Below are 23,566 nucleotides of genomic sequence, written 5' to 3'. Positions count from 1 at the left end.
TTATTTTAACACAGTTCTGCTCCATTATATGTAATATAACCATTTTCCAAATATCTTTTGCTTTATATTCTTTCCTATGATGTCCACATATTACTTAATGATACTCAAAACATACTAGATATAGAGATATCAAAAATATATTTTCCTGTATCTTGGCCTAGAAAAAAGAACGAAGGGGGTAACAAACAGTTTATAAGATCATAATATCAAAGCAAATTAGGATGTCAGAAGTAGAGCTTTTCCTGGTACCAAGATGCACAATGAATTTCTCCCATGGGTCTGCAGTAAGTGGACACATTGATTATAGTAGTAGGGCCTCAGTAACTTTTCCAATAAAAATGTAATGGAAAATTTCATATGACCGTTCTTATAATGTCCCGCAATGAAGACTGGTATGATAACACTAAAGCAAAGTTTGGTAAAGGAAATTTTAATAGGAACCATAATAAAGTAATGAAAGGGGACAGTATTCTAATATACTGGCTTATTCTGAAAAGAAAAAAACTTAAATAGCTGAAGAAATGAATGAATTTCCTTCATGTAATCCCTTATGAATGCTATTTCTCTATGTGAACTTGTGATAATAGAAATCAAAGTTCTATTCTCTGGCCAGACCCTGGAGTACAGAGTGTATTATTCACAGAGGGCCTTGGGTCACAAAGCTAATATAATAGGATGCTAAAATGGAACCTTCAGCTGAAATCCTAAGGCAACAGATAGCAGAGTGAGTTGTAATTCACATTACCTCTGCGGAACTTCTAAAATATGATTCACCATCAGCCAACTAGAATACTCCTAAAACTATCTCCTTCCCTTTAGGACTGAAAGGGTTGGGAAAGAAGGATTTTCATGTTAGTTCTTAGGAGAGAGCTGTGTTATATGCTCCACTTCCTCATCAACATTTGGTATTGTCTTTTTAATTTTGGTCATTTTATTGAGTATGTAGTGGTATGCTACATATCAATATGCTTTGTCTTTAAATTTACATAAAGTAAATAACCACTCTTTGTAGCATAAAATTCTATGGGTTTTAACAAATACATCCACATGTATTCACCACCACAATCAAGATACAAAACAGTTTAAGCATTTGAAGAAATTCCTTCATGATGCCCTTCTGTAGTCAACCAGCCTTCCCTTCCCCAACCCTGGCAAAAACTGATCTATTCTTCACATCTATAGTTTTGCTATTTCTAGAATGTTATATAAATTAACTCATACATGTAGCCTTTTGGGTCTAGTTTCTTTCATTTAGTAAAATGTATTTGAGATTCATCCATGTTATATAATATGAATAATTTTATTGGCAAATGGTATTGCATTGTATGGATGTACCACAATTTGTTTATTCATTCAGTATTTAAAGGACATTTGGGTTGTTTCATTTTTAGTAGTTGCCAATAAAGCCAACATAAACATTGTATACAGGTTTTCATGCAAATGCAGATTTCTATTTATCTGGGAGTAAAATTGTTTGGTAACATGGTAAATGCATGTTTAATTTTATGCGAAACTGAAAAAATGTTTTTCAGAGGGACAGTGCCATTTCACATTCCACCAGCAATATAGGAGAACTCCAGGTGTTCTGCTTTCTACCAGCACTAATCAGTGGTTTTTTCGTGTGTGTGTTTTGTGTTTGAGTTTTTTGGTTTTTTGTTTGCCATTCTAATACATGTACAGTGGAATCTCATTTTGGTTTTGCTTTTCCTAACTTTCTTAATGACTAATTATGTCTATCACCTTTTGACATATCTGTTTACTACTTGAGTATTTTCTTTCAAAAAGCATCTATTTAAATCTTTTGTTCATTTCTTTATTAGAGTCTATGTTTTTATTGAGTTTTGAGAGTTCCTTATATATGCTTGATACAAGACCTTTGTCCAATATGATTTAGAACGTTTTCTCCCATTATATGGCTTGCCTTTCTATTTTATTAATAGTGTCTTTTGTAAGGCAAAGTTTTGTTTAATTTTGATGAAATCCAGTTTATCCATATCTTCTTGTATGTCTTATGCTTTTAGTGTCATATCTAAGAACTCTTAGCCCAAAACAAAGATTTTTTTCCCTTGTTTTCTTCTAGAATATTTATAGTTTTATGATTCACATTTAGGTCAATGATGATAATTGAGTTAATTTATGTATAAGATGTGAGATGTGGGTCAGAGTAGACAACCTTGCCTTGACCCTCATCTTAGAGGGAAAGGATTTACTCTTAAATCATTAAGTATGAGGTTAGGTGTAGGGTTTTTGCAAAAGTTTTTGTCAAGTTGAGAAAGTTCCCTTCAATTCTCAGTTTTCTGAAAGATATTATCTTGAATGAATATTGAATGTTTTCAATGATCTACCTGCATCTAGAGATACTTGTAGATTATTGTTGTTGTTCTTAATATAGTGAATTATATTGTTTGATTTTTCAGTTGTATCACCAGTCTTTCAATTCTGGGATAAACCACACTTGGCCATGGTGTATTATTATTTTTATATATTACTGGATTTGTTTACTAAAATTTTGTTAAAAGATTTTTGTGTCTATGTTCATGATTTTTTTCTTTTGTTGTCATTAGTTTTGATATTGAGGTAATGTTAGCCTCATAAAATGCTTTGGGGAATTTTCCTTCTCCTCCATTTTCAGAAAGACTTTGTATAAGTCTGGCATTATTTCTTCCTTAAAATCTTAATAAACATGATCCTGGAGTTTTCCATGTGGGAAATTTTAAGTTATAAATTTAATTTCTTATAATTGAAAATATACTGAATATTCAGATTTTCTATTTCTTCTAGGTCGGTTTTGAGATTTGTGTCTTTCAATGAATTTGCCCATTTAATCTAAATTCTTGAGTGAAATGTTAGAGAGTTTTTCTTAGTATTTGTTTAGTAGCTATTCAATTTTTCTTATGACTATAGTTATTATATCCTCTCTTTTACCTCTGATATTGGTAATTTGTGTTATCTTTCTATTTTTCATCAGCCTGGCTATGCTTTATCCATTTCAGTGATCTTTTAAAAGACTAGCTTTGGTTTCATTGATTTTCTCTATTGATTGTCCATTTTTAATTTTACTGATTTCTGCTTTTTATTACTTTCATAATTCTGTTTTCTTTAGGTTTCATTTGTTCTTCATTTCCTAGCTTCTTAAGGTTGAAGCTCACAGGATTGATTTTAGACCTTTATTTTTTTTTGGTGGTATTCTACTGTCTTCTGGCTTATGTAGTTTCAGACAAGAAGTCTGGAAAATATTTGTTTCTGTTTCTTGGCATGTAATGTTTGTTTTGTCTTTGGATGCTATTTAAATTTTCTCTTTCTTTCTGGTTTTCAGCAACTTGATTATAATGTGCTTTTATTTTTTTTTAAACATCTTTATTGGAATATAATTGCTTTACAATGGTGTGTTAGTTTCTGCTTTATAACAAAGTGAATCAGTTATACATATACATATGTTCCCATATCTCTTCCCTCTTGCATCTCCCTCCCTCCCATCCTCCCTATCCCACCCCTCTAGGTGGTCACAAAGCACTGAGCTGATCTCCCTGTGCTATGCGGCTGCTTCCCACTAGCTATTTGTTTTACATTTGGTAGTGTATATATGTCCATGACACTCTCTCACCCTGTCACATCTCCCCCCTCCCCCTCCCCATATCCTCAAGTCCATTATCTAGTAGGTCTGTGTCTTTATTCCCGTCTTGCCACTAGGTTCTTCATGACCTTTTTTTTTTTTCTCCTTAGATTCCATATATATGTGTTAGCATACTGTATTTGTTTTTCTCTTTCTGACTTACTTCACTCTGTATGACAGACTCTAACTCCATCCACCTCATTACAAATACCTCCATTTCATTTCTTTTTATGGCTGAGTAATATTCCATTGTATATATGTGCCACATCTTCTTTATCCATTCATCCAATGATGGACACTTACGTTGCTTCCATGTCCTGACTATTGTAAATAGAGCTGCAATGAACATTTTGGTACATGACTCTTTTTGAATTATGGTTTTCTCAGGGTATATGCCCAGTAGTGGGATTGCTGAGTCATATGGTAGTTCTATTTGTAGTTTTTTAAGGAACCTCCATACTGTTCTCCATAGTGGCTGTATCAATTTACATTCCCACCAACACTGCAAGAGTGTTCCCTTTTCTCCACACCCTCTCCAGCATTTATTGTTTGTAGATTTTTTGATGATGGCCATTCTGACCCGTGTGAGATGATACCTCATTGTAGTTTTGATTTGCATTTCTCTAATGATTAATGATGTTGAGCATTCTTTCATGTGTCTGTTGGCCATCTGTATATCTTCTTTGGAGAAATGTCTATTTAGGTCTTCTGCCCATTTTTGGATTGGGTTGTTTGTTTTTTTGTTATTGAGCTGCAAGAGCTGCTTGTAAATCTTGGAGATTAATCCTTTGTCAGTTGCTTCATTTGCAAATATTTTCTCCCATTCTGAGAGTTGTCTTTTGGTCTTGTTTATGGTTTCCTTTGCTGTGCAAAAGCTTTTAAGTTTCATTAGGTCCCATTTGTTTATTTTTGTTTTTATTTCCATTTCTCTAGGAGGTGGGTCAAAAAGGATCTTGCTGTGATTTATGTCATAGAGTGTTCTGCCTATGTTTTCCTCTAAGAGTTTGATAGTGTCTGGCCTTACACTTAGGTCTTTAATCCATTTTGAGTTTATTTTTGTGTATGGTGTTAGGGAGTGTTCTAATTTCATACTTTTACATGTACCTATCCAATTTTCCCAACACCACTTGTTGAACAGGCTGTCTTTTCTCCACTGTATATGCTTGCCTCCTTTATCAAAGATAAGGTGACCATATGTGCGTGGGTTTATCTCTGGGCTTTCTATCCTGTTCCATTGATCTATATTTCTGTTTTTGTGCCAGTACCAAACTGTCTTGATTACTGTAGCTTTGTAATATAGTCTGAAGTCAGGGAGCCTGATTCCTCCAGCTCCATTTTTCGTTCTCAAGATTGCTTTGGCTATTCGGGGTCTTTTGTATTTCCATACAAATTGTGAAATTTTTTGTTCTAGTTCTGTGAAAAATGCCAATGGTAGTTTGATAGGGATTGCATTGAATCTGTAGATTGCTTTGGGTAGTAGAGTCATTTTCACAATGTTGATTCTTCCAATCCAAGAACATGGTATATCTCTCCATCTATTTGTATCATCTTTAATTTCATTCATCAGTGTCCTATAATTTTCTGCATACAGGTCTTTTGTCTCCTTAGGTAGGTTTATTCCTAGATATTTTATTCTTTTTGTTACAATGGTAAACGGGAGTGTTTTCTTAATTTCACTTTCAGATTTTTCATCATTAGTGTATAGGAATGCAAGAGATTTCTGTGCATTAATTTTGTATCCTGCAGCTTTACCAAATTCATTGATTAGATCTAGTAGTTTTCTGGTGGCATTTTTAGGCTTCTCTATGTATAGTATCATGTCATCTGCAAACAGTGACAGCTTTACTTCTTCTTTTCTGATTTGGATTCCTTTTATTTCTTTTTCTTCTCTGATTGCTGTGGCTAACACTTCCAAAACTATGTTGAATAATAGTGGTGAGAGTGGGCAACCTTGTCTTGTTCCTGATCTTAGTGGAAATGGTTTCAGTTTTTCACCATTGAGGACAATGTTGGCTGTGGGTTTGTCATATATGGCCTTTATTATGTTGAGGAAAGTTCCCTCTATGCCTACTTTCTGCAGGGCTTTTATCATAAATGGGTGTTGAATTTTGTCGAAAGCTTTCTCTGCATCTGTTGAGATGATCATATGGTTTTTCTCCTTCAATTTGTTAATATGATGTATCACATTGATTGATTTGCGTATATTGAAGAATCCTTGCATTCCTGGAATAAACCCCACTTGATCATGGTTTATAATCCTTTCAATGTGCTGTTGGATTCTGTTTGCTAGTATTTTGTTGAGGATTTTTGGATCTATGTTCATCAGAGATATTGGCCTGTAATTTTCTTTCTTTGTGACATCTTTGTCTGGTTTTGGTATCAGGGTGATGGTGGCCTCGTAGAATGAGTTGGGGAGTGTTCCTCCCTCTGCAATATTTTGGAAGAGTTTGAGAAGGATAGGTGTTAGCTCTTCTCTAAATGTTTGATAGAATTCGCCTGTGAAGCCATCTGGTCCTGGGCTTTTGTTTGTTGGAAGATTTTTAATCACAGTTTCAATTTAAGTGCTTGTGTTTGGTCTGTTCATATTTTCTATTTCTTCCTGGTTCAGTCTTGGAAGTTTTTGTTTTTCTAAGAATTTGTCTATTTCTTCCGCATTGTCCATTTTATTGGCATATAGTTGCTTGTAGTAATCTCTCATGATCCTTTGTATTTCTGCAGTGTCAGTTGTTACTTCTACTTTTTCATTTCTAATTCTATTGACTTGCATCTTCTCCCTTTTTTTCTTGATGAGCCTGGCTAATATTTTATCAATTTTGTTTATCTTCTCAAAAACCAGCTTTTAGTTTTACTGATCTTTGCTGTTGTTTCCTTCATATCTTTTTCGTTATTTCTGATCTTTATGATTTCCTTCCTTGTGATAACTTTGGGGTTTTTTGTTCTTCTTTCTCTAATTGCTTTAGGTGTAAGGTTCGGTTGTTCATTTGAGATGCTCCTTGTATCTTGAGGTAGCATTCTATTGATATAAACTTCCCTCTTAGAACTGCTTTTGCTGCATCCCATAGGTTTTGTGTTGTCGTGTTTTCATTGTCATTTGTTTCTAGGTATTTCTTGATTTCCTCTTTGATTTCTTCAGTGATCTCTTGGTTATTCAATAGTGTATTGTTTAGCCTCCATGTGTTTGTATTTTTTACAGATCTTTTCCTGTAATTGATATCTAGTCTCATAGCGTTGTGGTCAGAAAAAATACTTGATACGATTTCAATTTTCTTAAATTTACCAAGGCTTGATTTGTGACCCAAGATATGATCTATCCTGGAGAATGTTCCATGAGCACTTGAGAAAAATGTGTACTCTGTTGTTTTTGGGTGGAATGTCCTATAAATATCATTTAAGTCCATCTTGTTTAATGTATCATTTAAAGCTTGTGTTTCCTTATTTATTTTCATTTTGGATGATCTGTCCATTGGTGGAAGTGGGGTGTTAAAGTCCCCTACTATGATTGTGTTGCTGTCGATTTCCCCTTTTATGGCTGTTAGTATTTGCCTTATGCATTGAGGTGCTCCTATGTTTGGTGCATAGATATTTACAATTGTTATACCTTCCTCCTGGATCGATCCCTTGATCATTATATAGTGTCCTTCTTTGTCTCTTGTAATAGTCTTTATTTTAAAATCTATTTTGTCTGATATGAGAATTGCTACTCCAGCTTTGTTTTGATTTCCATTTGCATGGAATATCTTTTTCCATCCCCTCACTTTCAGTCTGTATGTGTCTCTAGGTCTGAAGTGGGTCTCTTGTAGACAGCATATATATGGGTCTTGTTTTTGTATCCATTCAGCCAGTCTGTGTCTTTTGGTGGGAGCATTTAATCCATTTACATTTAAGGTAATTATCGATATGTATGTTCCTATTCCCATTTTCTTAAATATTTTGGGTTTGTTATTGTAGGTGTTTTCCTTCTCTTGTGTTTCTTGCCTAGAGAAGTTCCTTTAGCATTTTTGTAAAGCTGGTTTGGTGGTGCTGAACGCTCTCAGCTTTTGCTTGTCTGTAAAGGTTTTAATTTCTCCATGAAATCTGAATGAGATCCTTGCTGGGTAGAGTAACCTTGGTTGTAGGTTTTTCTCCTTCATGACTTTAAGTATATCCTGCCACTCCCTTCTGGCTTGCAGAGTTTCTGTTGAAAGATCAGCTGTTAACCTTATGGGGATTCCCTTGTGTGTTATTTGTTGTTTTTCCCTTGCTGCTTTTAATGTTTTCTTTATATTTAATTTTTGATAGTTTGATTAATATGTGTCTTGGCGTGTTTCTCCTTGGATTTATCCTGTATGGGACTCTCTGTGCTTCCAGGACTTGATTAAGTGTTTCCTTTCCCATATTAGGGAAGTTTTCAACTATAATTTCTTCAAATATTTTCTCAGTCCCTTTCTTTTTCTCTTCTTCTTCTGGGACCCCTATAATTCGAATGTTGGTGCGTTTAATGTTGTCCCAGAGGTCTCTGAGACTGTCCTCAGTTCTTTTCATTCTTTTTTCTTTATTCTGCTCTGCAGTAGTTATTTCCACTATTTTATCTTCCAGGTCACTTAACCGTTCTTCTGCCTCAGTTAATCTGCTATTGATCCCGTCTAGAGTATTTTAAATTTCATTTATTGTGTTTTTCATCGTTGCTTAGTTCCTCTTTAGTTCTTCTACGTCCTTGTTAAATGTTTCTTGCATTTTGTCTATTCTATTTCCAAGATTTTGGATCATCCTTACTGTCATTATTCTGAATTCTTTTTCAGGTAGACTGCCTATTTCCTCTTCATTTGTTAGGTCTGGTGTGTTTTGACCCTGCTCCTTCACCTGCTGTGTGTTTTTTTGTCTTCTCATTTTGCTTATCTTACTGTGTTTGGGGTCTCCTTTTCACAGGCTGCAGGTTCGTAGTTCCCATTGTTTTTGGTATCTGTCTCCAGTGGCTAAGGTTGGTTCAGTGGGTTGTGTAGGCTTCCTGGTGGAGGGGACTAGTGCCTGTGTTCTGGTGGATGAGGTTGGATCTTGTCTTTCTGGTGGGCAGGTCCACGTCTGGTGGTGTGTTTTGCGGTGTCTGTGGCCTTATTATGATTTTAGGCAGCCTCTCTGCTAATGGATGGGGCTGTGTTCCTGTCTTGCTAGTTGTTTGGCATACGGTGTCCAGCACTGTAGCTTGCTGGTTGTTGAATGAAGTTGGTTCTTGATGTTGAGATGGAGATCTCTGAGAGATTTTCGCCGTTTGGTATTACGTGGAGCCTGAAGGTCTCTTGTGGACCAGTGTTCTGAAGCTGGCTCTCCCACCTCAGAGGCACAGCCCTGATGCCTGGCTGGAGCACCAAGAGCCCTTCATCCACACGGCTCATAATAAAAGGGAGAAAAAAATAGAAAGAAAGAAAAAAAGAGGATAAAATAAAATAAAACTATTACATTAAAAAATAAGAAAAAAAATTAAGACTAAATTTATTAAGAAAAAATTTTTTTTAATTTTTAAAAATAGATTTAATTTTTTATAATAAAAAATAAGAAAAAAATTAAGAAAAAATGTATTAAGAAAATTTTTAATTTTTAAAAATAAAAAATATGAAAAAACTTATTAAATTTTTTTTTTTAATTTTTAAAAATAGGAAATAAGGAAAAAATTATTAAGAAAACATTTATTAGGAAAAAAAATTTTTTTTTAAGTAAAGAAAAGGAAAAAAAAAAAAAAAAACGGACGGACCTAACCCTAGGACTAATGGTGAAAGCAAAGCTATACAGAAAAAATCTCACCCAGAAACATACACATATACACTCACAAAAAAGGAAAAGGGGAAAAATTAGTATGTCCTGCTCCCAAAGTCCACCTCCTGAATTTGGGATGATTCGTTGTCTATTCAGGTATTCAACAGATGCAGGCACATCAAGTTGTTTGTGGAGCTTTAATCCGCTGCTTCTGAGGCTGCTGGGAGAGATTTCCCTTTCTCTTCTTTGTTCATACAGCTCCTAGGGTTCAGCTTTGGATTTGGACCCGCCTCTGGGTGTAGGTCGCCTGAGGGCGTCTCTTGCCCGCCCAGACAGAACGGGGTTAAAGGAGCAGCTGCTTCGGGGGCTCTGGCTCACTCAGGACGGGGGGAGGGAGGGGTACGGATGTGGGGCAAGCCTGCGGCGGGAGAGGCCGCCGTGACGTTGCAGCAGCCTGAGGCGCGCCATGCGTTCTCCCAGGGAAGTTGTCCCTGGATCACGGGAGCCTGGCAGTGGCAGGCTGCACTGGCTTCCGGGAGGGGCGGTGTGGAGAGTGACCTGTGCTCGCACACAGGCTTCTTGGTGGTGGCAGCAGCAGCCTTAGTGTCTCCTGCCCATCTCTGGGGTCCGCGCTGATAGCTGCGGCTCGCGCCCGCCTCTGGGGTCCGCGCTGATAGCCGCGGCTCGCGCCCGTCCCTGGAGTTTGTTTAGGCGGCGCTCTGAATCCCCTCTCCTTGCGCGCCGCAAAACAAAGAGGCAAGAAAAAGTCTCTTGCCTCTTCGGCAGCTGCAGACTTTTTCCCAGACTCCCTCCCGGCTAGCTGTGGTGCGCTAACCCCTTCAGGCTGTGTTCACGCCGCCAACCCCAGTCCTCTCCCTGGGATCCGACCGAAGCCGGAGCCTCAGCTCCCAGCCCCCGCCCGCCCCGGCAGCTGAGCAGACAAACCTCTCGGGCTGGTGAGTGCTGCTCTGCGCCGAGCCTCTGTGCGCGAATCTTTCCGTTTTTCCCTCTGCGCCCCTGTTACTGTGGGATCCGCGCTGATAGCCGCGGCTCGCGCCCGTCTCTGGAGCTCGTTTAGGCGGCGCTCTGAATCCCCTCTCCTTGCGCGCCGCGAAACAAAGAGGCAAGAAAAAGTCTCTTGCCTCTTCGGCAGCTGCAGACTTTTTCCCGGACTCCCTCCTGGCTAGCACTGAAGCCGGAGCCTCAGCTCCCAGCCCCCACCCGCCCCGGCGGCTGAGCAGACAAGCCTCTTGGGCTGGTGAGTGCTGGTCGGCGCTGATCCTCTGTGCGGGAATCTCTCCGCTTTGCCCTCCGCACCCCTGTGGCTGTGCTCTCCTCTGTGGCTCCGAAGCTTCCCCCCTCTGCCACCCGCAGTCTCTGCCCGCGAAGGGGCTTCCTAGTGTGTGGAAACCTTTCCTCCTTCACAGCTCCCTCCCACTGGTGCAGGTCCCATCCCTATTCTTTTGTCTCTGTTATTTCTTTTTTCTTTTGCCCTACCCAAGTACGTGGGGATTTTCTTGCCTTTTGGGAGGTCTGACGTCTTCTGCCAATGTTCAGTGGGTGTTCTGTAGGAGCAGTTCTACGTGTAGATGTATTTCTACTGTATCTGTGGGAAGGAAGGTGATCTCCGCGTCTTACTCTTCCGCCATCTTGCCTCGTCCCCTATAATGTGCTTTTGAGTGATTTTTATTTGTGTTTATCCTGATTGGAGATTATTAACTTATTATATTTGACATTTTATTGTATGCATCAAATTTGGAAAAAATTCCTCCTTTATTTCTTCAAATATTTTTTCTATCCCCTTTAGGGAACTCCAATATCCATATATGAGAGAAATTTATATTTTCCGTATATCACTGAGGCTCTGTTTGTTTAATTATTTGTTTGGTTATTTGTATTCTTTTCTCCTTCTGCTTCAGTTTAGATAAATACTTAAATGCTTGAATAAATGCTTTCAAGTTTAATAAAGTTTGTCTTCAGTATCTAGTCTGCCAATTAATTTCAGCCAATTAATATTTCATTTGAGATATTTTGTGTTCCTATGTCAAGAATTTTGGTAATTTTTTCTATTTTCCATTCCTCTCATAATTATATTCACTTTTTTCCCTTAAATACTTAAATATAGTTATAATAGCTGGCTATTTTAAAATATTTGCCTGATGGTTCTATCATCTCTCTCATTTGTAGATCTATTTCTGTTGACTCATTTTTATCTTAGTTACTGTTCACAGCTTCCTGCTTCTTTGAATATATAATGATTTTTTTCATGGGAAACTAGACATTTTGTTTGTTACATTGTTGAATGTCTAGATTTCATTTTGTTCCCTTAAAAAGTGTTGAGCTTTTTTCTTACAGGAAGCTATATGACTTATAGATAATTTTGGTCCATGGAATCCTACTTAAGCTTTAAAGGAACAGATCTAGAAGAATCTCTATTCCAGCTTTTCTTTAACCTTTCTACTAAGACATAAGCCTCTTAAGTCTGCACTGAATTCTCTGATAATTACAGAGGCCTTTTCATTCTTGATGGTCAGAGATCAAATGACTCCTCACATTGTTTGAGCTCTAGGAATTGTTCAGCTTACAAACTCCCGAGTTGTTCTTTCTGCAACTTTTTGAGATTTCTTGCTATGTATGTACAGCCTAGTCCTCGGTAAAGACAAGGAAACACATGTAAGATTTCTGTGTGAGATAGTACCTCACACCTGCCAGAAAGGCTATCATCAAAAAGACAAGAAACAACAAGTGTTGGTGAAGATGAGGAGAAAAGGGAACCCTCGTGCACTGTGGTGGGAATGTAAATTGGTACACCACTATGAAAAACAGCATAGAGATTCCTCAAAAAATTAAAACTAGAACTACCATATCATCCAGCAGTTCCACTTCTGGATATTAATATGAGGAAAACAAAAACTTTAATTCAAAAAGATACTTGCATTCTAATGTCCATTACAGCATTATTTACCAATAATAAAGGTTTGGAAGCAACCTAAGTGTCCATTAATAGGGGAATGTTTGACAGATGAATGGATAAAGAAGATGTGGTATATATACAATGAAATATTACTATCTATAAAAAAGAGTGAAATCTTTCCATTTGTGACAACATGGATAAATCTAGAGGATATTATGCTAAGTGAAATAAGTCAGGCAGAGAAAGACAAGTATATTATTTTACTTATTTGTGGAATCTAAAAATCAAAAATGAACAAACGAAACAAAACAGAAACAGGCTCATAGATACAGAGAAAAAACTGGTGGTCAACAGAGGAGAGGAGGGTGGGAGATTGAATAAAATAGGTGAAGTGGATTAAGAGGTACAAACTTCTAGTTATAAAATAAATAAGTCATGGGGATGTAATATACAGTTTAAGGAATATAGTCAATAATACTGAAATAATTTTGTATGGTGATGTGTGGATACTAGACTTATTCTGGTGACCAATGTATAATGTATATAAATACTGAATCACTATGTTATATACGTGAAACTAATATAATATTATATGTCAAATATACTTCAATAAGCAATAAAAGGGAAAAATTATTAATAACAAGCATGTGTATGCCATATAACATTAGTGCAGGCTTTCTTGTTTTGTTTTGTTAAGAAAGGAAAGAAGTGAATTAAGGTTAAATTGTCCTTGGGAATTCAGGCAGAGAGAAAGTGACTCCAACATGAGATCAACCTTCAGTTCCATCTACAGATCTACAAGAGAGATATATTTACTGATCTCTTACAGTGATATGAGAACTTAACTGGTCATTGCTATTAACACCTCTCAGCGACTTATTTATTTTCACTTCAATTTCCATTGAATAGCATATTAAGACAGAAGCCTCAATCCTTGAATACAGTAACCTCTCACCACAGAAACAATATTTATCTGAACCTTCCTGGCATGCCTAATCCTGTGCATTGTAATAACAACATATATATATTTCCTATGATGTGTCACACAGTGTTCTAAGCACTTTGCTTGCATTAACCCACTTAATCCTCACAACGACCATACGTATGAGGCAGGTTCTGTTATTATCCTCACACATCACAGATGAGTAAACTATTGGTCAAATACCTTGTATCAGGTCACAGAGCTTGTAAATGGCAGAGCTGCCATTTGAAGCCATATAGGCTAGTTCTAGAACCCACATCCCTCACCACTCAATATGGGAAAATGCATAGAGGAGATACTTGCATGATACTAAATATGCTGGTGGATAGCAAGCTGACAGGAAATAATTACAGTCATAAATGTAAGTGAATCATTCAAAGGGTATTTTAAAATTCATTTGCAGAGTACTATTTAGTAATAAATGGCTATGAGAACCTAATAAAATATATTCTTGCAGGGCAGCCTTGAAAAATGGGATGACTGTTTCTGAGCAAGGGTTTTGGGAAATGATTGAAATGACTCTGCAAAGCAATATGTAGTCATTGGCACATCATCCGAGTATGTGCATTCAGAGATCAGTAACTGAGACACAGAGGCTCCTAGAAGGGGTTTGAGAATTACTTAGGAGGTAAAATTGACAAGACACAGTGACTGATGGTTTATGGACTAAGACAAAATGTGCTGTCAAAGTTAAGCTAAGATTTGTGGCTTGAGCAACTAGGTGATAATCAGAGTACTCACTGAGATTGGAACTCGGCAGGAGTTTCAGGTATAGCAGGAAAAGTAAGTTTGGTTTTGGTGTTTTGATTCTGAGATGCCTGTGAGACATCCAAGTGGAGATGTCCAGCTAAATAAATGTTACAAGATTCAGGATATAGATAAACAAGATTCAGGATATAGATAAATAGATCAATCAGATGCTTATCAATATATAGATAATAGTGAAATGAAAATGAATGAACAAATCCCTTGAATCATGAAAAGTGTACTGAATGAGGAAAAAAGAGGTCATAGGACAGAAGCAATATTTGGGAGATGTGAAGATGTGAAGGGTTTTGAAAAAGTGAAAAGAAATAACCAGAGAGGTGAGAGGAAAATTAGTGAAGGATAATGTACTAGAAATTAAGGGAAGAGAGATTTATTTTGTCAAAAGTTTTTCTCAAACATATTAGCACTTTGTAGAAATATAATGTTGTTACTAACAATTTTCACATGATTTACCAAACCATAAAGCCAGATCTAGATATTATTTAGTGGCCAATACAGAACTCTTTCCTGCCAGATTCTTACCAGAAATCAGTATAAGAGAGATATTATAAAGCATAGCTGCATCCTGGTTTTCAGCCTTTCTTTTGAAGATGTTGATAATAGTGGCATCATTGGAAGCCTGTGGAATTTCTCCAGTTCTCCATTTTTTTTGAGACGAGTCTATCCATGTCTGGAAGAGACTAAGCACAAAAGAAAACTATTGTTTAGATTACAGGAAGTTCTTATTGCTTTTTCTTCAAAATTGTATTTGAAGTTTTTGTTAGTCTTTACAATCATAAAAAGGATCTGTGATAGCTGTACCAGAGTCTGTTCTCACCACTGCCATCACTTATCATTACAAGACGTCAGCAAGGATGACAATTCTTTAAAGTTCTTTCCCTTCCTCTCGATTCTGAAAGAGATGTGGCAACTTCTTCAAATATAAGTGTTTAGATTCTTCGTGCACTATCCTAACGGGACTTTATTAATGCCTTAATCAATGTATTTTTAATTTATTCAATAATATTTACCAAGTATATACTGTTTCAAGTACTATGCTAGAGCTAGGGATGCAGATAAACAAAACAGAAATTGTTGTTGAGTGCATGGAGAATGGTAAAACCTGTGACCAGAAGAAGGCTGCCAAGTCACAATGCTTATGTTTCACCAACATTTATAATTGGTACCCTACAAAATATTACACAATTTTTATACATCTTCTAGATTTATAAGGAGTACCCTAGGATAGTACATAACCCTCATAAACACTGTAAAGTCTTGGCAGTGGTGCTGATGCCGAGTCACTAGCTCCCTATATCCCTTTAGCCTTGGTCTTTCCTCTCTGTTTTTGGGGGATAAGTTGAGTTAGATTGCATGAACTGAAATGTTACTCTTTGCATTTCAGTGTACGATGCACAAATCCTCTTCCCTTACTAGGGGAGTGATGGAAATAGAGAGAGACCCTGACAAGTGTCTAAGGACAAGATTGGTTTCCTTGGGTCTAAAACTAAGGTAAAGAATTACTACTCAGGAAAACTGAGGATAACAAAAGCCAAAGAAGCAACCAAACAAATCACAGACAGCCAGGACACTCCAGGGTATAAATTCTAGGCAAAGCAACTCCAAGTTTCAAATCTGAAATTCAAGCGTGGTAAGATTAGACTGAGAAAAGAGCAAGATGCGTTCAGGATGGAAACAGAACTACAGTTGTGTAAAAATAAGAGAATACTTAGAGCACACCTTTGGGAAGAGCTGATGCATGGTGAATGGAATTAAGGGAATGGCTTAAAGTATCAGGAATCCAGTGGGGAAAATTAAGATGTTGACCATGCATTTATGTTTCTTTATATTAGTGTCTTATTATCAGTAGCTAGTGTTGGTAATATCACCCATTCATTCACTGGCTCTATAGGTATTGATTTGTGCAATGCATAGACATCTATTGATAATTCTGGTTTATAAATAAAGGCATTGTTCTCTGGTGGGGTTGGAGAAGGATCCCTGAATCTGGGTGCATAGATTGTGCGGTGAACTCTAGGAACAAATATTCAATAGATGTAAATGGTGCTCTCGAGTTGAATGAGGTAGTGGTTTTGATATTGGTGATGTTTTGTCACACAGCTTCTTGTTGTTGTCAGTCTTACAAAGTCTGCTATTTAACCATTTAAGAGAGAAAAAAATGCTTGCTTCTTTTTATATTTCTGAAATCTATTATTTCAAATCTAATGTGTTTCTTTCTTTAAACAACGACATACACTAATACACACCATATTTAATGATTTATTTATCAAAAACATGCATTTGGGGGGTAACACTTCTTAAAATTATGTCATTTCACAAAAATGGGAATTTACATGTAACATTTTAATATTGAAAATAAGTTAGACCCTTATAAATTTTGTTTTTACAAATTTTCACAATATTATACCTTTTCACTTGTGATTGGCTTCATTTTATACTGCCCAATGAGATTGTTTAATTCTGATATAGTAGATCAATTTTCCCCATACTTTAATTTCTGTTTAATATCCCCCTTTATAATTCAAGTTATATTTTAAAAATTCTTAGATATGAATAAAGATTTTGTCCTCCCTATATTTCAGTGGTTTTTTACAGACACATTTAGGCCTAGATGATCTTCATTGTAAGAATGAAAAATAAGAGAAATAGAAGGGAACATTAAAATTTAACATTATATTAGTGTTTGGAGTCAGATAAAGACACCAAGTTGAGCAAAGAAAATGATTATAAAATCAGATTTTAAGAGCATGAATTTGAAGACAGCTGCTGCTTTTGTGAGCTTACCTCTGTATACCTACAATAGCATATCAGCCAACTATCATCTCAGAAGTATAACTCTCCTCTATCTACAAATTGTGATTAGCCAGAGAAATGACTTAATCATCTATATTCTAAACACTGCAGATTTCAGTTAGCAAAGTCATAGTTACCTGGAGGGCAACAATGCAGCAACTGATATACCCAGACAAGGGAACCCAAAGGAAAAAAAATTTTAACATAGATATTATATATGAAATCCCTCCTCCTGAAATTCACATAGGCCCATTCTTCCTCTGCAGTATCTCTAATAATCAGGAACCTCCTGCCCGATGATTCTCTACTTTCAAATAAATAAAAATTCCGTTATTTCAGAAAGGAGTCTTCTTTTCAAATCCCATTCACTTGGGAATATTCTTTTATCCATGATTATGTCTCTGTATTTTTAATCTGTCACTTTTAGTCAAATAGAATGTTTTCCCTGGAATATTAAAAAATAAAAGTAATTTAATTTGTTTTTACAGCCACTTAACTCTTAGTTTGAGAATCATAAAGTTTTTTCCTGAGGTTTATTAGGTGGGTTATATATAGTGTGTATAGTATACCTCCCTTAGGAACCTTAATAAGTATGGAAACTGAAATATAGCAATGGTTTAATATATCTCCATACTTTTATCAAGCCATCTAGCTTGAAACTTTGAGAATGAGTGTGAGATTTCCCCAAAAGAAAAGTAGCATTTAGTTAGGTTAAGTGTCAAGTTGCTAGCTTACACTGTATAAAAGTCAATATGTACCAAGTCATATTAGTGAATTTCATCTACACTGCTAGGAGGTTGTTGAACTCAATTACAGAAATGTGCAGAGCTTGATTTGATGTGTGAGGAGGTTAGGAGACCACAATCAATTAAAAAGAACACATGTATATCCTGTTCTGGGGAAACAGTTGTTATAGTATCCCTTGTTCAGTTTCTGCTTTTTTCTCTGACTTTACCTCTGAATATAAGAGAACAAAAGGTTTAATAATTCCCCAGTTACATTTGGAATTATTTTGTCAGCAATACCTAATAGGAAGACACACCATCGTTGTTTTCTTGAATGAAGCCTCAAGCAGCTACAATTAAACATGCTGTACTTTTTTTTTTCACGTAGCAAAACCATTTGAAAATGGACAATATTTGGACATTTATGGAATTACAAGGGACCAGGCTGGAGAATATGAATGCAGTGCAGAAAATGATGTGTCATTTCCAGATGTGAAAAAAGTGAAAATTGTCGTAAACTGTAAGTCCCATAACCTTTTATCAATATAATTTCAAAGAAAAGATAAAACACCTGAAAAATACTGTCTGAAACATATGTTGCTATTTTTTAAGAGGTGGTCTATTGATAAACACTGCCTATTGGCAGTGAAAATGTTTACATGTTAGAATATTGATCAAACTGTTTTATGTAACATCAATTGCCCCAAGTAATTCCACAATAATTCAGTTTAATGTTTAGATGGCAGTGTTTCCGGTATCATCCTAGTCCCTGGCATTCTAAACTGTGATATCCTTATCTCTAAAGCATCCTATACTCATGGTGTTATCTTCATTCTCTTGGGTTTCACCTGGAGTGTATTCTGACTAAATTTAAGTGTGGAATTCCCAATCAGATTTGATGGACATGAAGTCTGCTATTCTGTACTTAAAGAGAAAAGCTGTTACTGTGATATTCCTATTATGTGGGTATTTAATTCTATTTAGTTTGGACAATAATGAGAAAACAAAGAAGTAATTTTCCGATGAACGTCATTAGTAGGAAATTAGAATATTAAGAGATACCTGCAGAACCATCAGTGTCATTATGTTATACCTTTTCTCTAAATATATTTCAAAACAGTGATGAAAGTCATTTTTTCATTAATATCTTATATCTTATGATCCCAACAGCAATGACTGCGATAGTCTTTACTTTTCAAAAACAATCCTTTTTAGTCTTTCTCTCAAAAATTTTCACATTGTTTAACTTATTCAAATAGAATATTTTGGGGATAATAGTATTTTACCAAAAGTGTTTTCAAACTATAGCTTCCAATGTGTTTTCCTCACATTTATACATCTTTCTATATATGGCCATTGCTAATAATGAGTACATTGTATTGTACCATAGATCAGAAGGAGAATTTTCCAAATATATCCCCCAATGCTAAAACTAAGCAGTTTTTTCATAGTAATGTGAATCTCAGTTTCATGGGTCAAAAAATGACTATCAAAACACTCTAGGCAGTTGAGTGTCTGCCAGGGCAAATCACTGCCACCAACTAACATTTGTCAGTGACTAAGCTATATACTTGGGGTTGACTCTGAGCAAATGTGCATACATAGCCAGAAGGAGGCAGTTTCTGGAGCAGAGTTTCTCATATAATATTCTGAGACAAACTTCCGCAGAGCACCCAAGAAGCTTACTAGAAATGGAAATTTTCTGTGCCCCACCAGCCCTACTAAATCAAAATCCTTGAGGTATACGGCCTGGAATTATGCATTTATGATAAGTTCCCATTGAATCTCAGGACTCCTTTTGCAGAGGGTTACTGCTCATCCCTCTGGAACTCTCTGAAATTAGAGTTAATAAGCAAATAAAAATCCCTGATTATTTTATAACTAACCATGCTTATCTGAATATGAGTCTACAGATTTTATTGTTGGAGGGTTGGGAAAAGAGTTGAGAAATAGGAGTACAAGGGAAGTAATATTTTTAGCAGTGAGCACTAAGAAAAGAAAAGGTACAGTCAATCTGTCAAACAAGCAAGACACCCAGCCTGGCAATGCAGCCTACTTTCAAGCCCCCAGAAACAACATATCTCTAAACTCATATCTCCAATGGGGATACAATTGAACACAAGCTGCCATATGGATTTTCATGGGCCTATGCTCCATGTATAATCCACACTTTTTTTTGCATTCACACTTTCTTTTCTATCATTTTTATCTCTCTGACTTTAGTTCATTGTCACTTATTATGTAATCTGATTCTCTTTTTTTTCCTGGACAAGTGAGTACTTTAGACTGATAAAGGCCAAGTAAGGATGCAGAAATTTGGAGAGAAATTGAATTGAAAGAAAGACACACCAACCAATGAGTCGTCATCTAAAGGATTTGTGTGGAGAAAATAATCCATATATAAAGCAGAAGGACAGAAATTAAGGAAACAGATGTCAAGAACAATGAAGGATCTGCCACAATTTCATGGTTGCTGGCAGAAGACAGAGACAAGGGGCAGTTTATTACTCATAGTGATAGCAGTAGCCAGAGTATTGTCTTACATCCGTTCCCCAAGCCCTAATTACTACAGGGTGATATGATGAGGGCTAGGTGACGCCTATACACACAGTGGGTTTGTGTCATAGCTGAGGCTCCCTGAGCTTAGAAACTCGAGTTTTTTTGTGTGTAATGACAGCAAGCAAACCTGCCCTTTGCCACAGGGGGAGAAATTATCTTTATTATACTGGACTGTAAACAAACCTGCCCTTTGCTCCACGGAGAGAACTACCTGTTCTATCTTCCAAGACTGTTCTCTATACAAACTTCCTTGAAAGGATTGTCAGGAACAAAAGCTGTCAGTGCCTCTGCTCACAAGATGTGCAGAAACACAAGAGACCCGTGGAGAATTGTCTTCCAACACAAAATGGAAGCAGGAAAGTTTGAAGCGGAGCCTAGAAACATTCCATCAGTTGAAAAGGGTGCTTCAGTGGCTTTTGCAGGGTTTTAGACACCTAAAAATCGGTAGAAAAGAAAACGTTGTTAACCAACTTTAACTTAAGAAGGAAAACCGGAAGGAAAAAAGGGAAAGTAAAAAAAAAAAAGGTTAAGGACGTGTTTATTATAGTCATGATACAGACTGTGTTTTTTAAGAACTAATTTCAGTTAAAGTACAGTCATAAGTGGAAATATTGGCGCCAACACAGTATTAAAAATATTAAGAAAATGGGGGCTTCCCTGGTGGCACAGTGGTTGAGAATCTGCCTGCCAATGCAGGGGACACGGGTTCGAGCCCTGGTCTGGGAAGATCCCACATGCCGCGGAGCAGCTAGGCCCGTGAGCCACAACTACTGAGCCTGCGCGTCTGGAGCCTGTGCTCCGCAACAAGAGAGGCCGCAATAGTGAGAGGCCCGCGCTCCGCGATGAAGAGTGGCCGCTGCTTGCCGCAACTAGAGAAAGCCCTCGCACAGAAACGAAGACCCAACACAGCCAAAAATAAATAAATAAATTTTAAAAAAATATATATTAAGAAAATGGACTCAACAGGATTTTTAAAATGGTTTTAAACATTCAATGTTGTTTTCTGCTGCTTCTCAAATTATACCTTTGATAGCTCACATTTTCTTAAATGTGCCATGAAGAATTATATTGAATACTTATTGATCAATTAAATTTACATCTCTTGAATCAATATTTTATGTAAGTTTGTTCAGACTTCTGGTCAAGACCTAAAATTTGCCTTAGTTTGGAATAATTTTATCACACGTATACCAGTGATAGCTAAGTAGCATAGGTGTGTGAGTGTAAGTGTGTATGTTCCTGGTTATGAGGAAATTTGGAAAGTATTAATTTTGTGAATTTACCCCTTTAGAAGCACTATCCATGGATTTTACTGATTTCCCAAAGGAAATTAGCCAAAACCTACTGAACAAACTTTAGTTTGTCAAAGCCCAAACACGGACAAGAAATATATTACATACTTACATATATATTACACATTTTTACATATGTATGTGTATATATACTTACATATATATTACATATGTAAGTATGTATATATATTTCTTAACAAATTGAAAAACAAACTAAAAAATGAAAAGGAATCATGACAGTTATCATAAACAGACCTTGAGAAAGTAATACACATACACACACATAACATGAGAGAAAAAAATTTGAACCAGTTGGTTAGCTAAGCCAGAGGGAGCTAGTGGATTAGAGTTGGATAGATTCTCTGTCTTATTTGCATTTGTATTCCATCCCTGGAAGCAGCCTAGAAGACATTAGTCCCATAATTTTTATTGTTAATTAAAAAGTGGAAAAATGAATGTCCAGAAAGCCCATGGGTTCAATTAAACTGGGAAAAACAGGAAAAGAGAGACCAGGGTCTAAAAAATCAGTAAAGTTGATTCATGGAAGCCAAATCTAGGATCTGGAAAATGTAGATGGTATCATAGACTAATCAAATAACAAAGATCTCTATAGGGAAGCAGAATCCCAGATTTAGAAATCAGGAAAGCCTGCAAGACCTCACGCTTCAAAATGAATGTTGCTGGTAAAAGGGGCAGGATTCTCTGATCTTGTGACAGGTTGTTTTTCTCCACTCTATTTATATGTACTTTTCCAGTTAAGAGTAACTCTTTTAGAAATGCAGGCCTTATAGTCAGGTGTAACTTATTTGAACTCTTGTTCTATAATTTACTGGACTTTGAGACCTTGGGAAACCACTTTACCTCTCTGAGTCTCAATTTCCAATTCTGTAAATTTGGGGCAATAATAGATAATTTTCAGCGTTTGGGTAAGGATTACGTGAGATGATATACATATAGCACCTATCACAGTGACTGGCCCACTGTTGGCAATTGAAAAAATATACATCTCTCTCTGCACATATTTACTCTAGAATGTAAGCTCTATGTCTTAAGGGGTTTTCCTTTCCTTTGTACAATGATGTGTTCCCGTCACATAGAGCAGCACCAGGTTTATAGGAGGCACTCAAAAAATAGTTGTCAGATGAATTATTTAAAAGATTAGCATTCACCAAGTGCATTACTCTACTAGGCAAAACAGGAAAGAGGTAATTAGGTTTGTTCCACAATTATATATTTTTTTCTCCCAGAACAATAAGTAAATGGTATGTTGACTAACTTATTTCCGATACCATTTTTTTAACCAAAATTTTCAGGTGGATTCAATAAAGATAACCTGCCATTTATATAGTGCTTTCACCCAGAAGGAGGAAGCATTAATTCCTTTTTTTTTTACAGATAAGAAAATTGAAGTTCGATGAGATTAAAATATTTCATAACGTCCCTGATTTTCAAGGGCGAAAAGACATGAATAAAGGAAAGTATTAATTAACCAGAAAAAAAATATAGAGTCAACTAGATTAAGGTAAAAAGAGGTCTAGATATTATTTCAGTTTTCGCTCATGTCAGTAAGATCATTCATTGTATTTGGTATCAGAAATTATTTTGCACACACAATTTCCAGTAAAATAGATTGAGTACTTCTTCCTATGGTCAAACAGTAAAGATATTTTTGAGTGCACTGTGAACTAAGATTTTACCCAGTAAATCACAGGCACATATTTGTACATTATTTTGCATCTGATACATATTCATTTATGCAAATGTACACTTTTATCTTCCAATATAACTAGCTCCAAACATGTGGAATAGAATGTACCAATTAGTATAACTTATTACAATTGTATCAAAGCCTGAAATGAGGGGCCACCAGGGAGAGGTAAGAGGAGGAAGAAGATTCTAGGGAAGGGACCAGTTTTCTTAGGCTATTCATAAAGTTTTCTCCAAAACGTTGCGCAAGTTAGGCAGACACATCAGACTTAAGACTAGAAGAAATTGCAGATGACAAGTAGATATCACCTTAAATAAAGAGAAAAGCTCAGCATTCGGAGTTGGAATTGGACAAAGATACTACCATAGGACCAGAAGAAAAATGAGAGTTATTTGAATTCACAATTATCACCTACGCTTTCACTTCTGGTTCCATTTTGTGCCCCTACCTTTACTTTCCGTTCTCCTCATCTTTTTATACTGCTT

At 36.3% G+C, this 23,566-nt stretch overlaps 1 protein-coding gene across 1 annotated transcript in view; it reads left to right on the top strand.

Moving 5' to 3' along the window:
* NEGR1 (neuronal growth regulator 1) overlaps positions 1-23,566 on the top strand; it is an 897,928-nt gene that overhangs the window by 594,521 nt on the left and 279,841 nt on the right. The window contains exon 4 of the mRNA XM_068538018.1: positions 17,911-18,042. Coding sequence (XP_068394119.1) covers positions 17,911-18,042 — 132 coding nt within the window. The remainder of the gene's footprint in view (positions 1-17,910; positions 18,043-23,566) is intronic.

The sequence above is a fragment of the Eschrichtius robustus genome, chromosome 3 (genome assembly GCF_028021215.1).
Source record: "Eschrichtius robustus isolate mEscRob2 chromosome 3, mEscRob2.pri, whole genome shotgun sequence".
Classification (NCBI taxonomy): domain Eukaryota; kingdom Metazoa; phylum Chordata; class Mammalia; order Artiodactyla; family Eschrichtiidae; genus Eschrichtius; species Eschrichtius robustus.
This window is presented reverse-complemented; position numbering and strand designations above follow the sequence as displayed.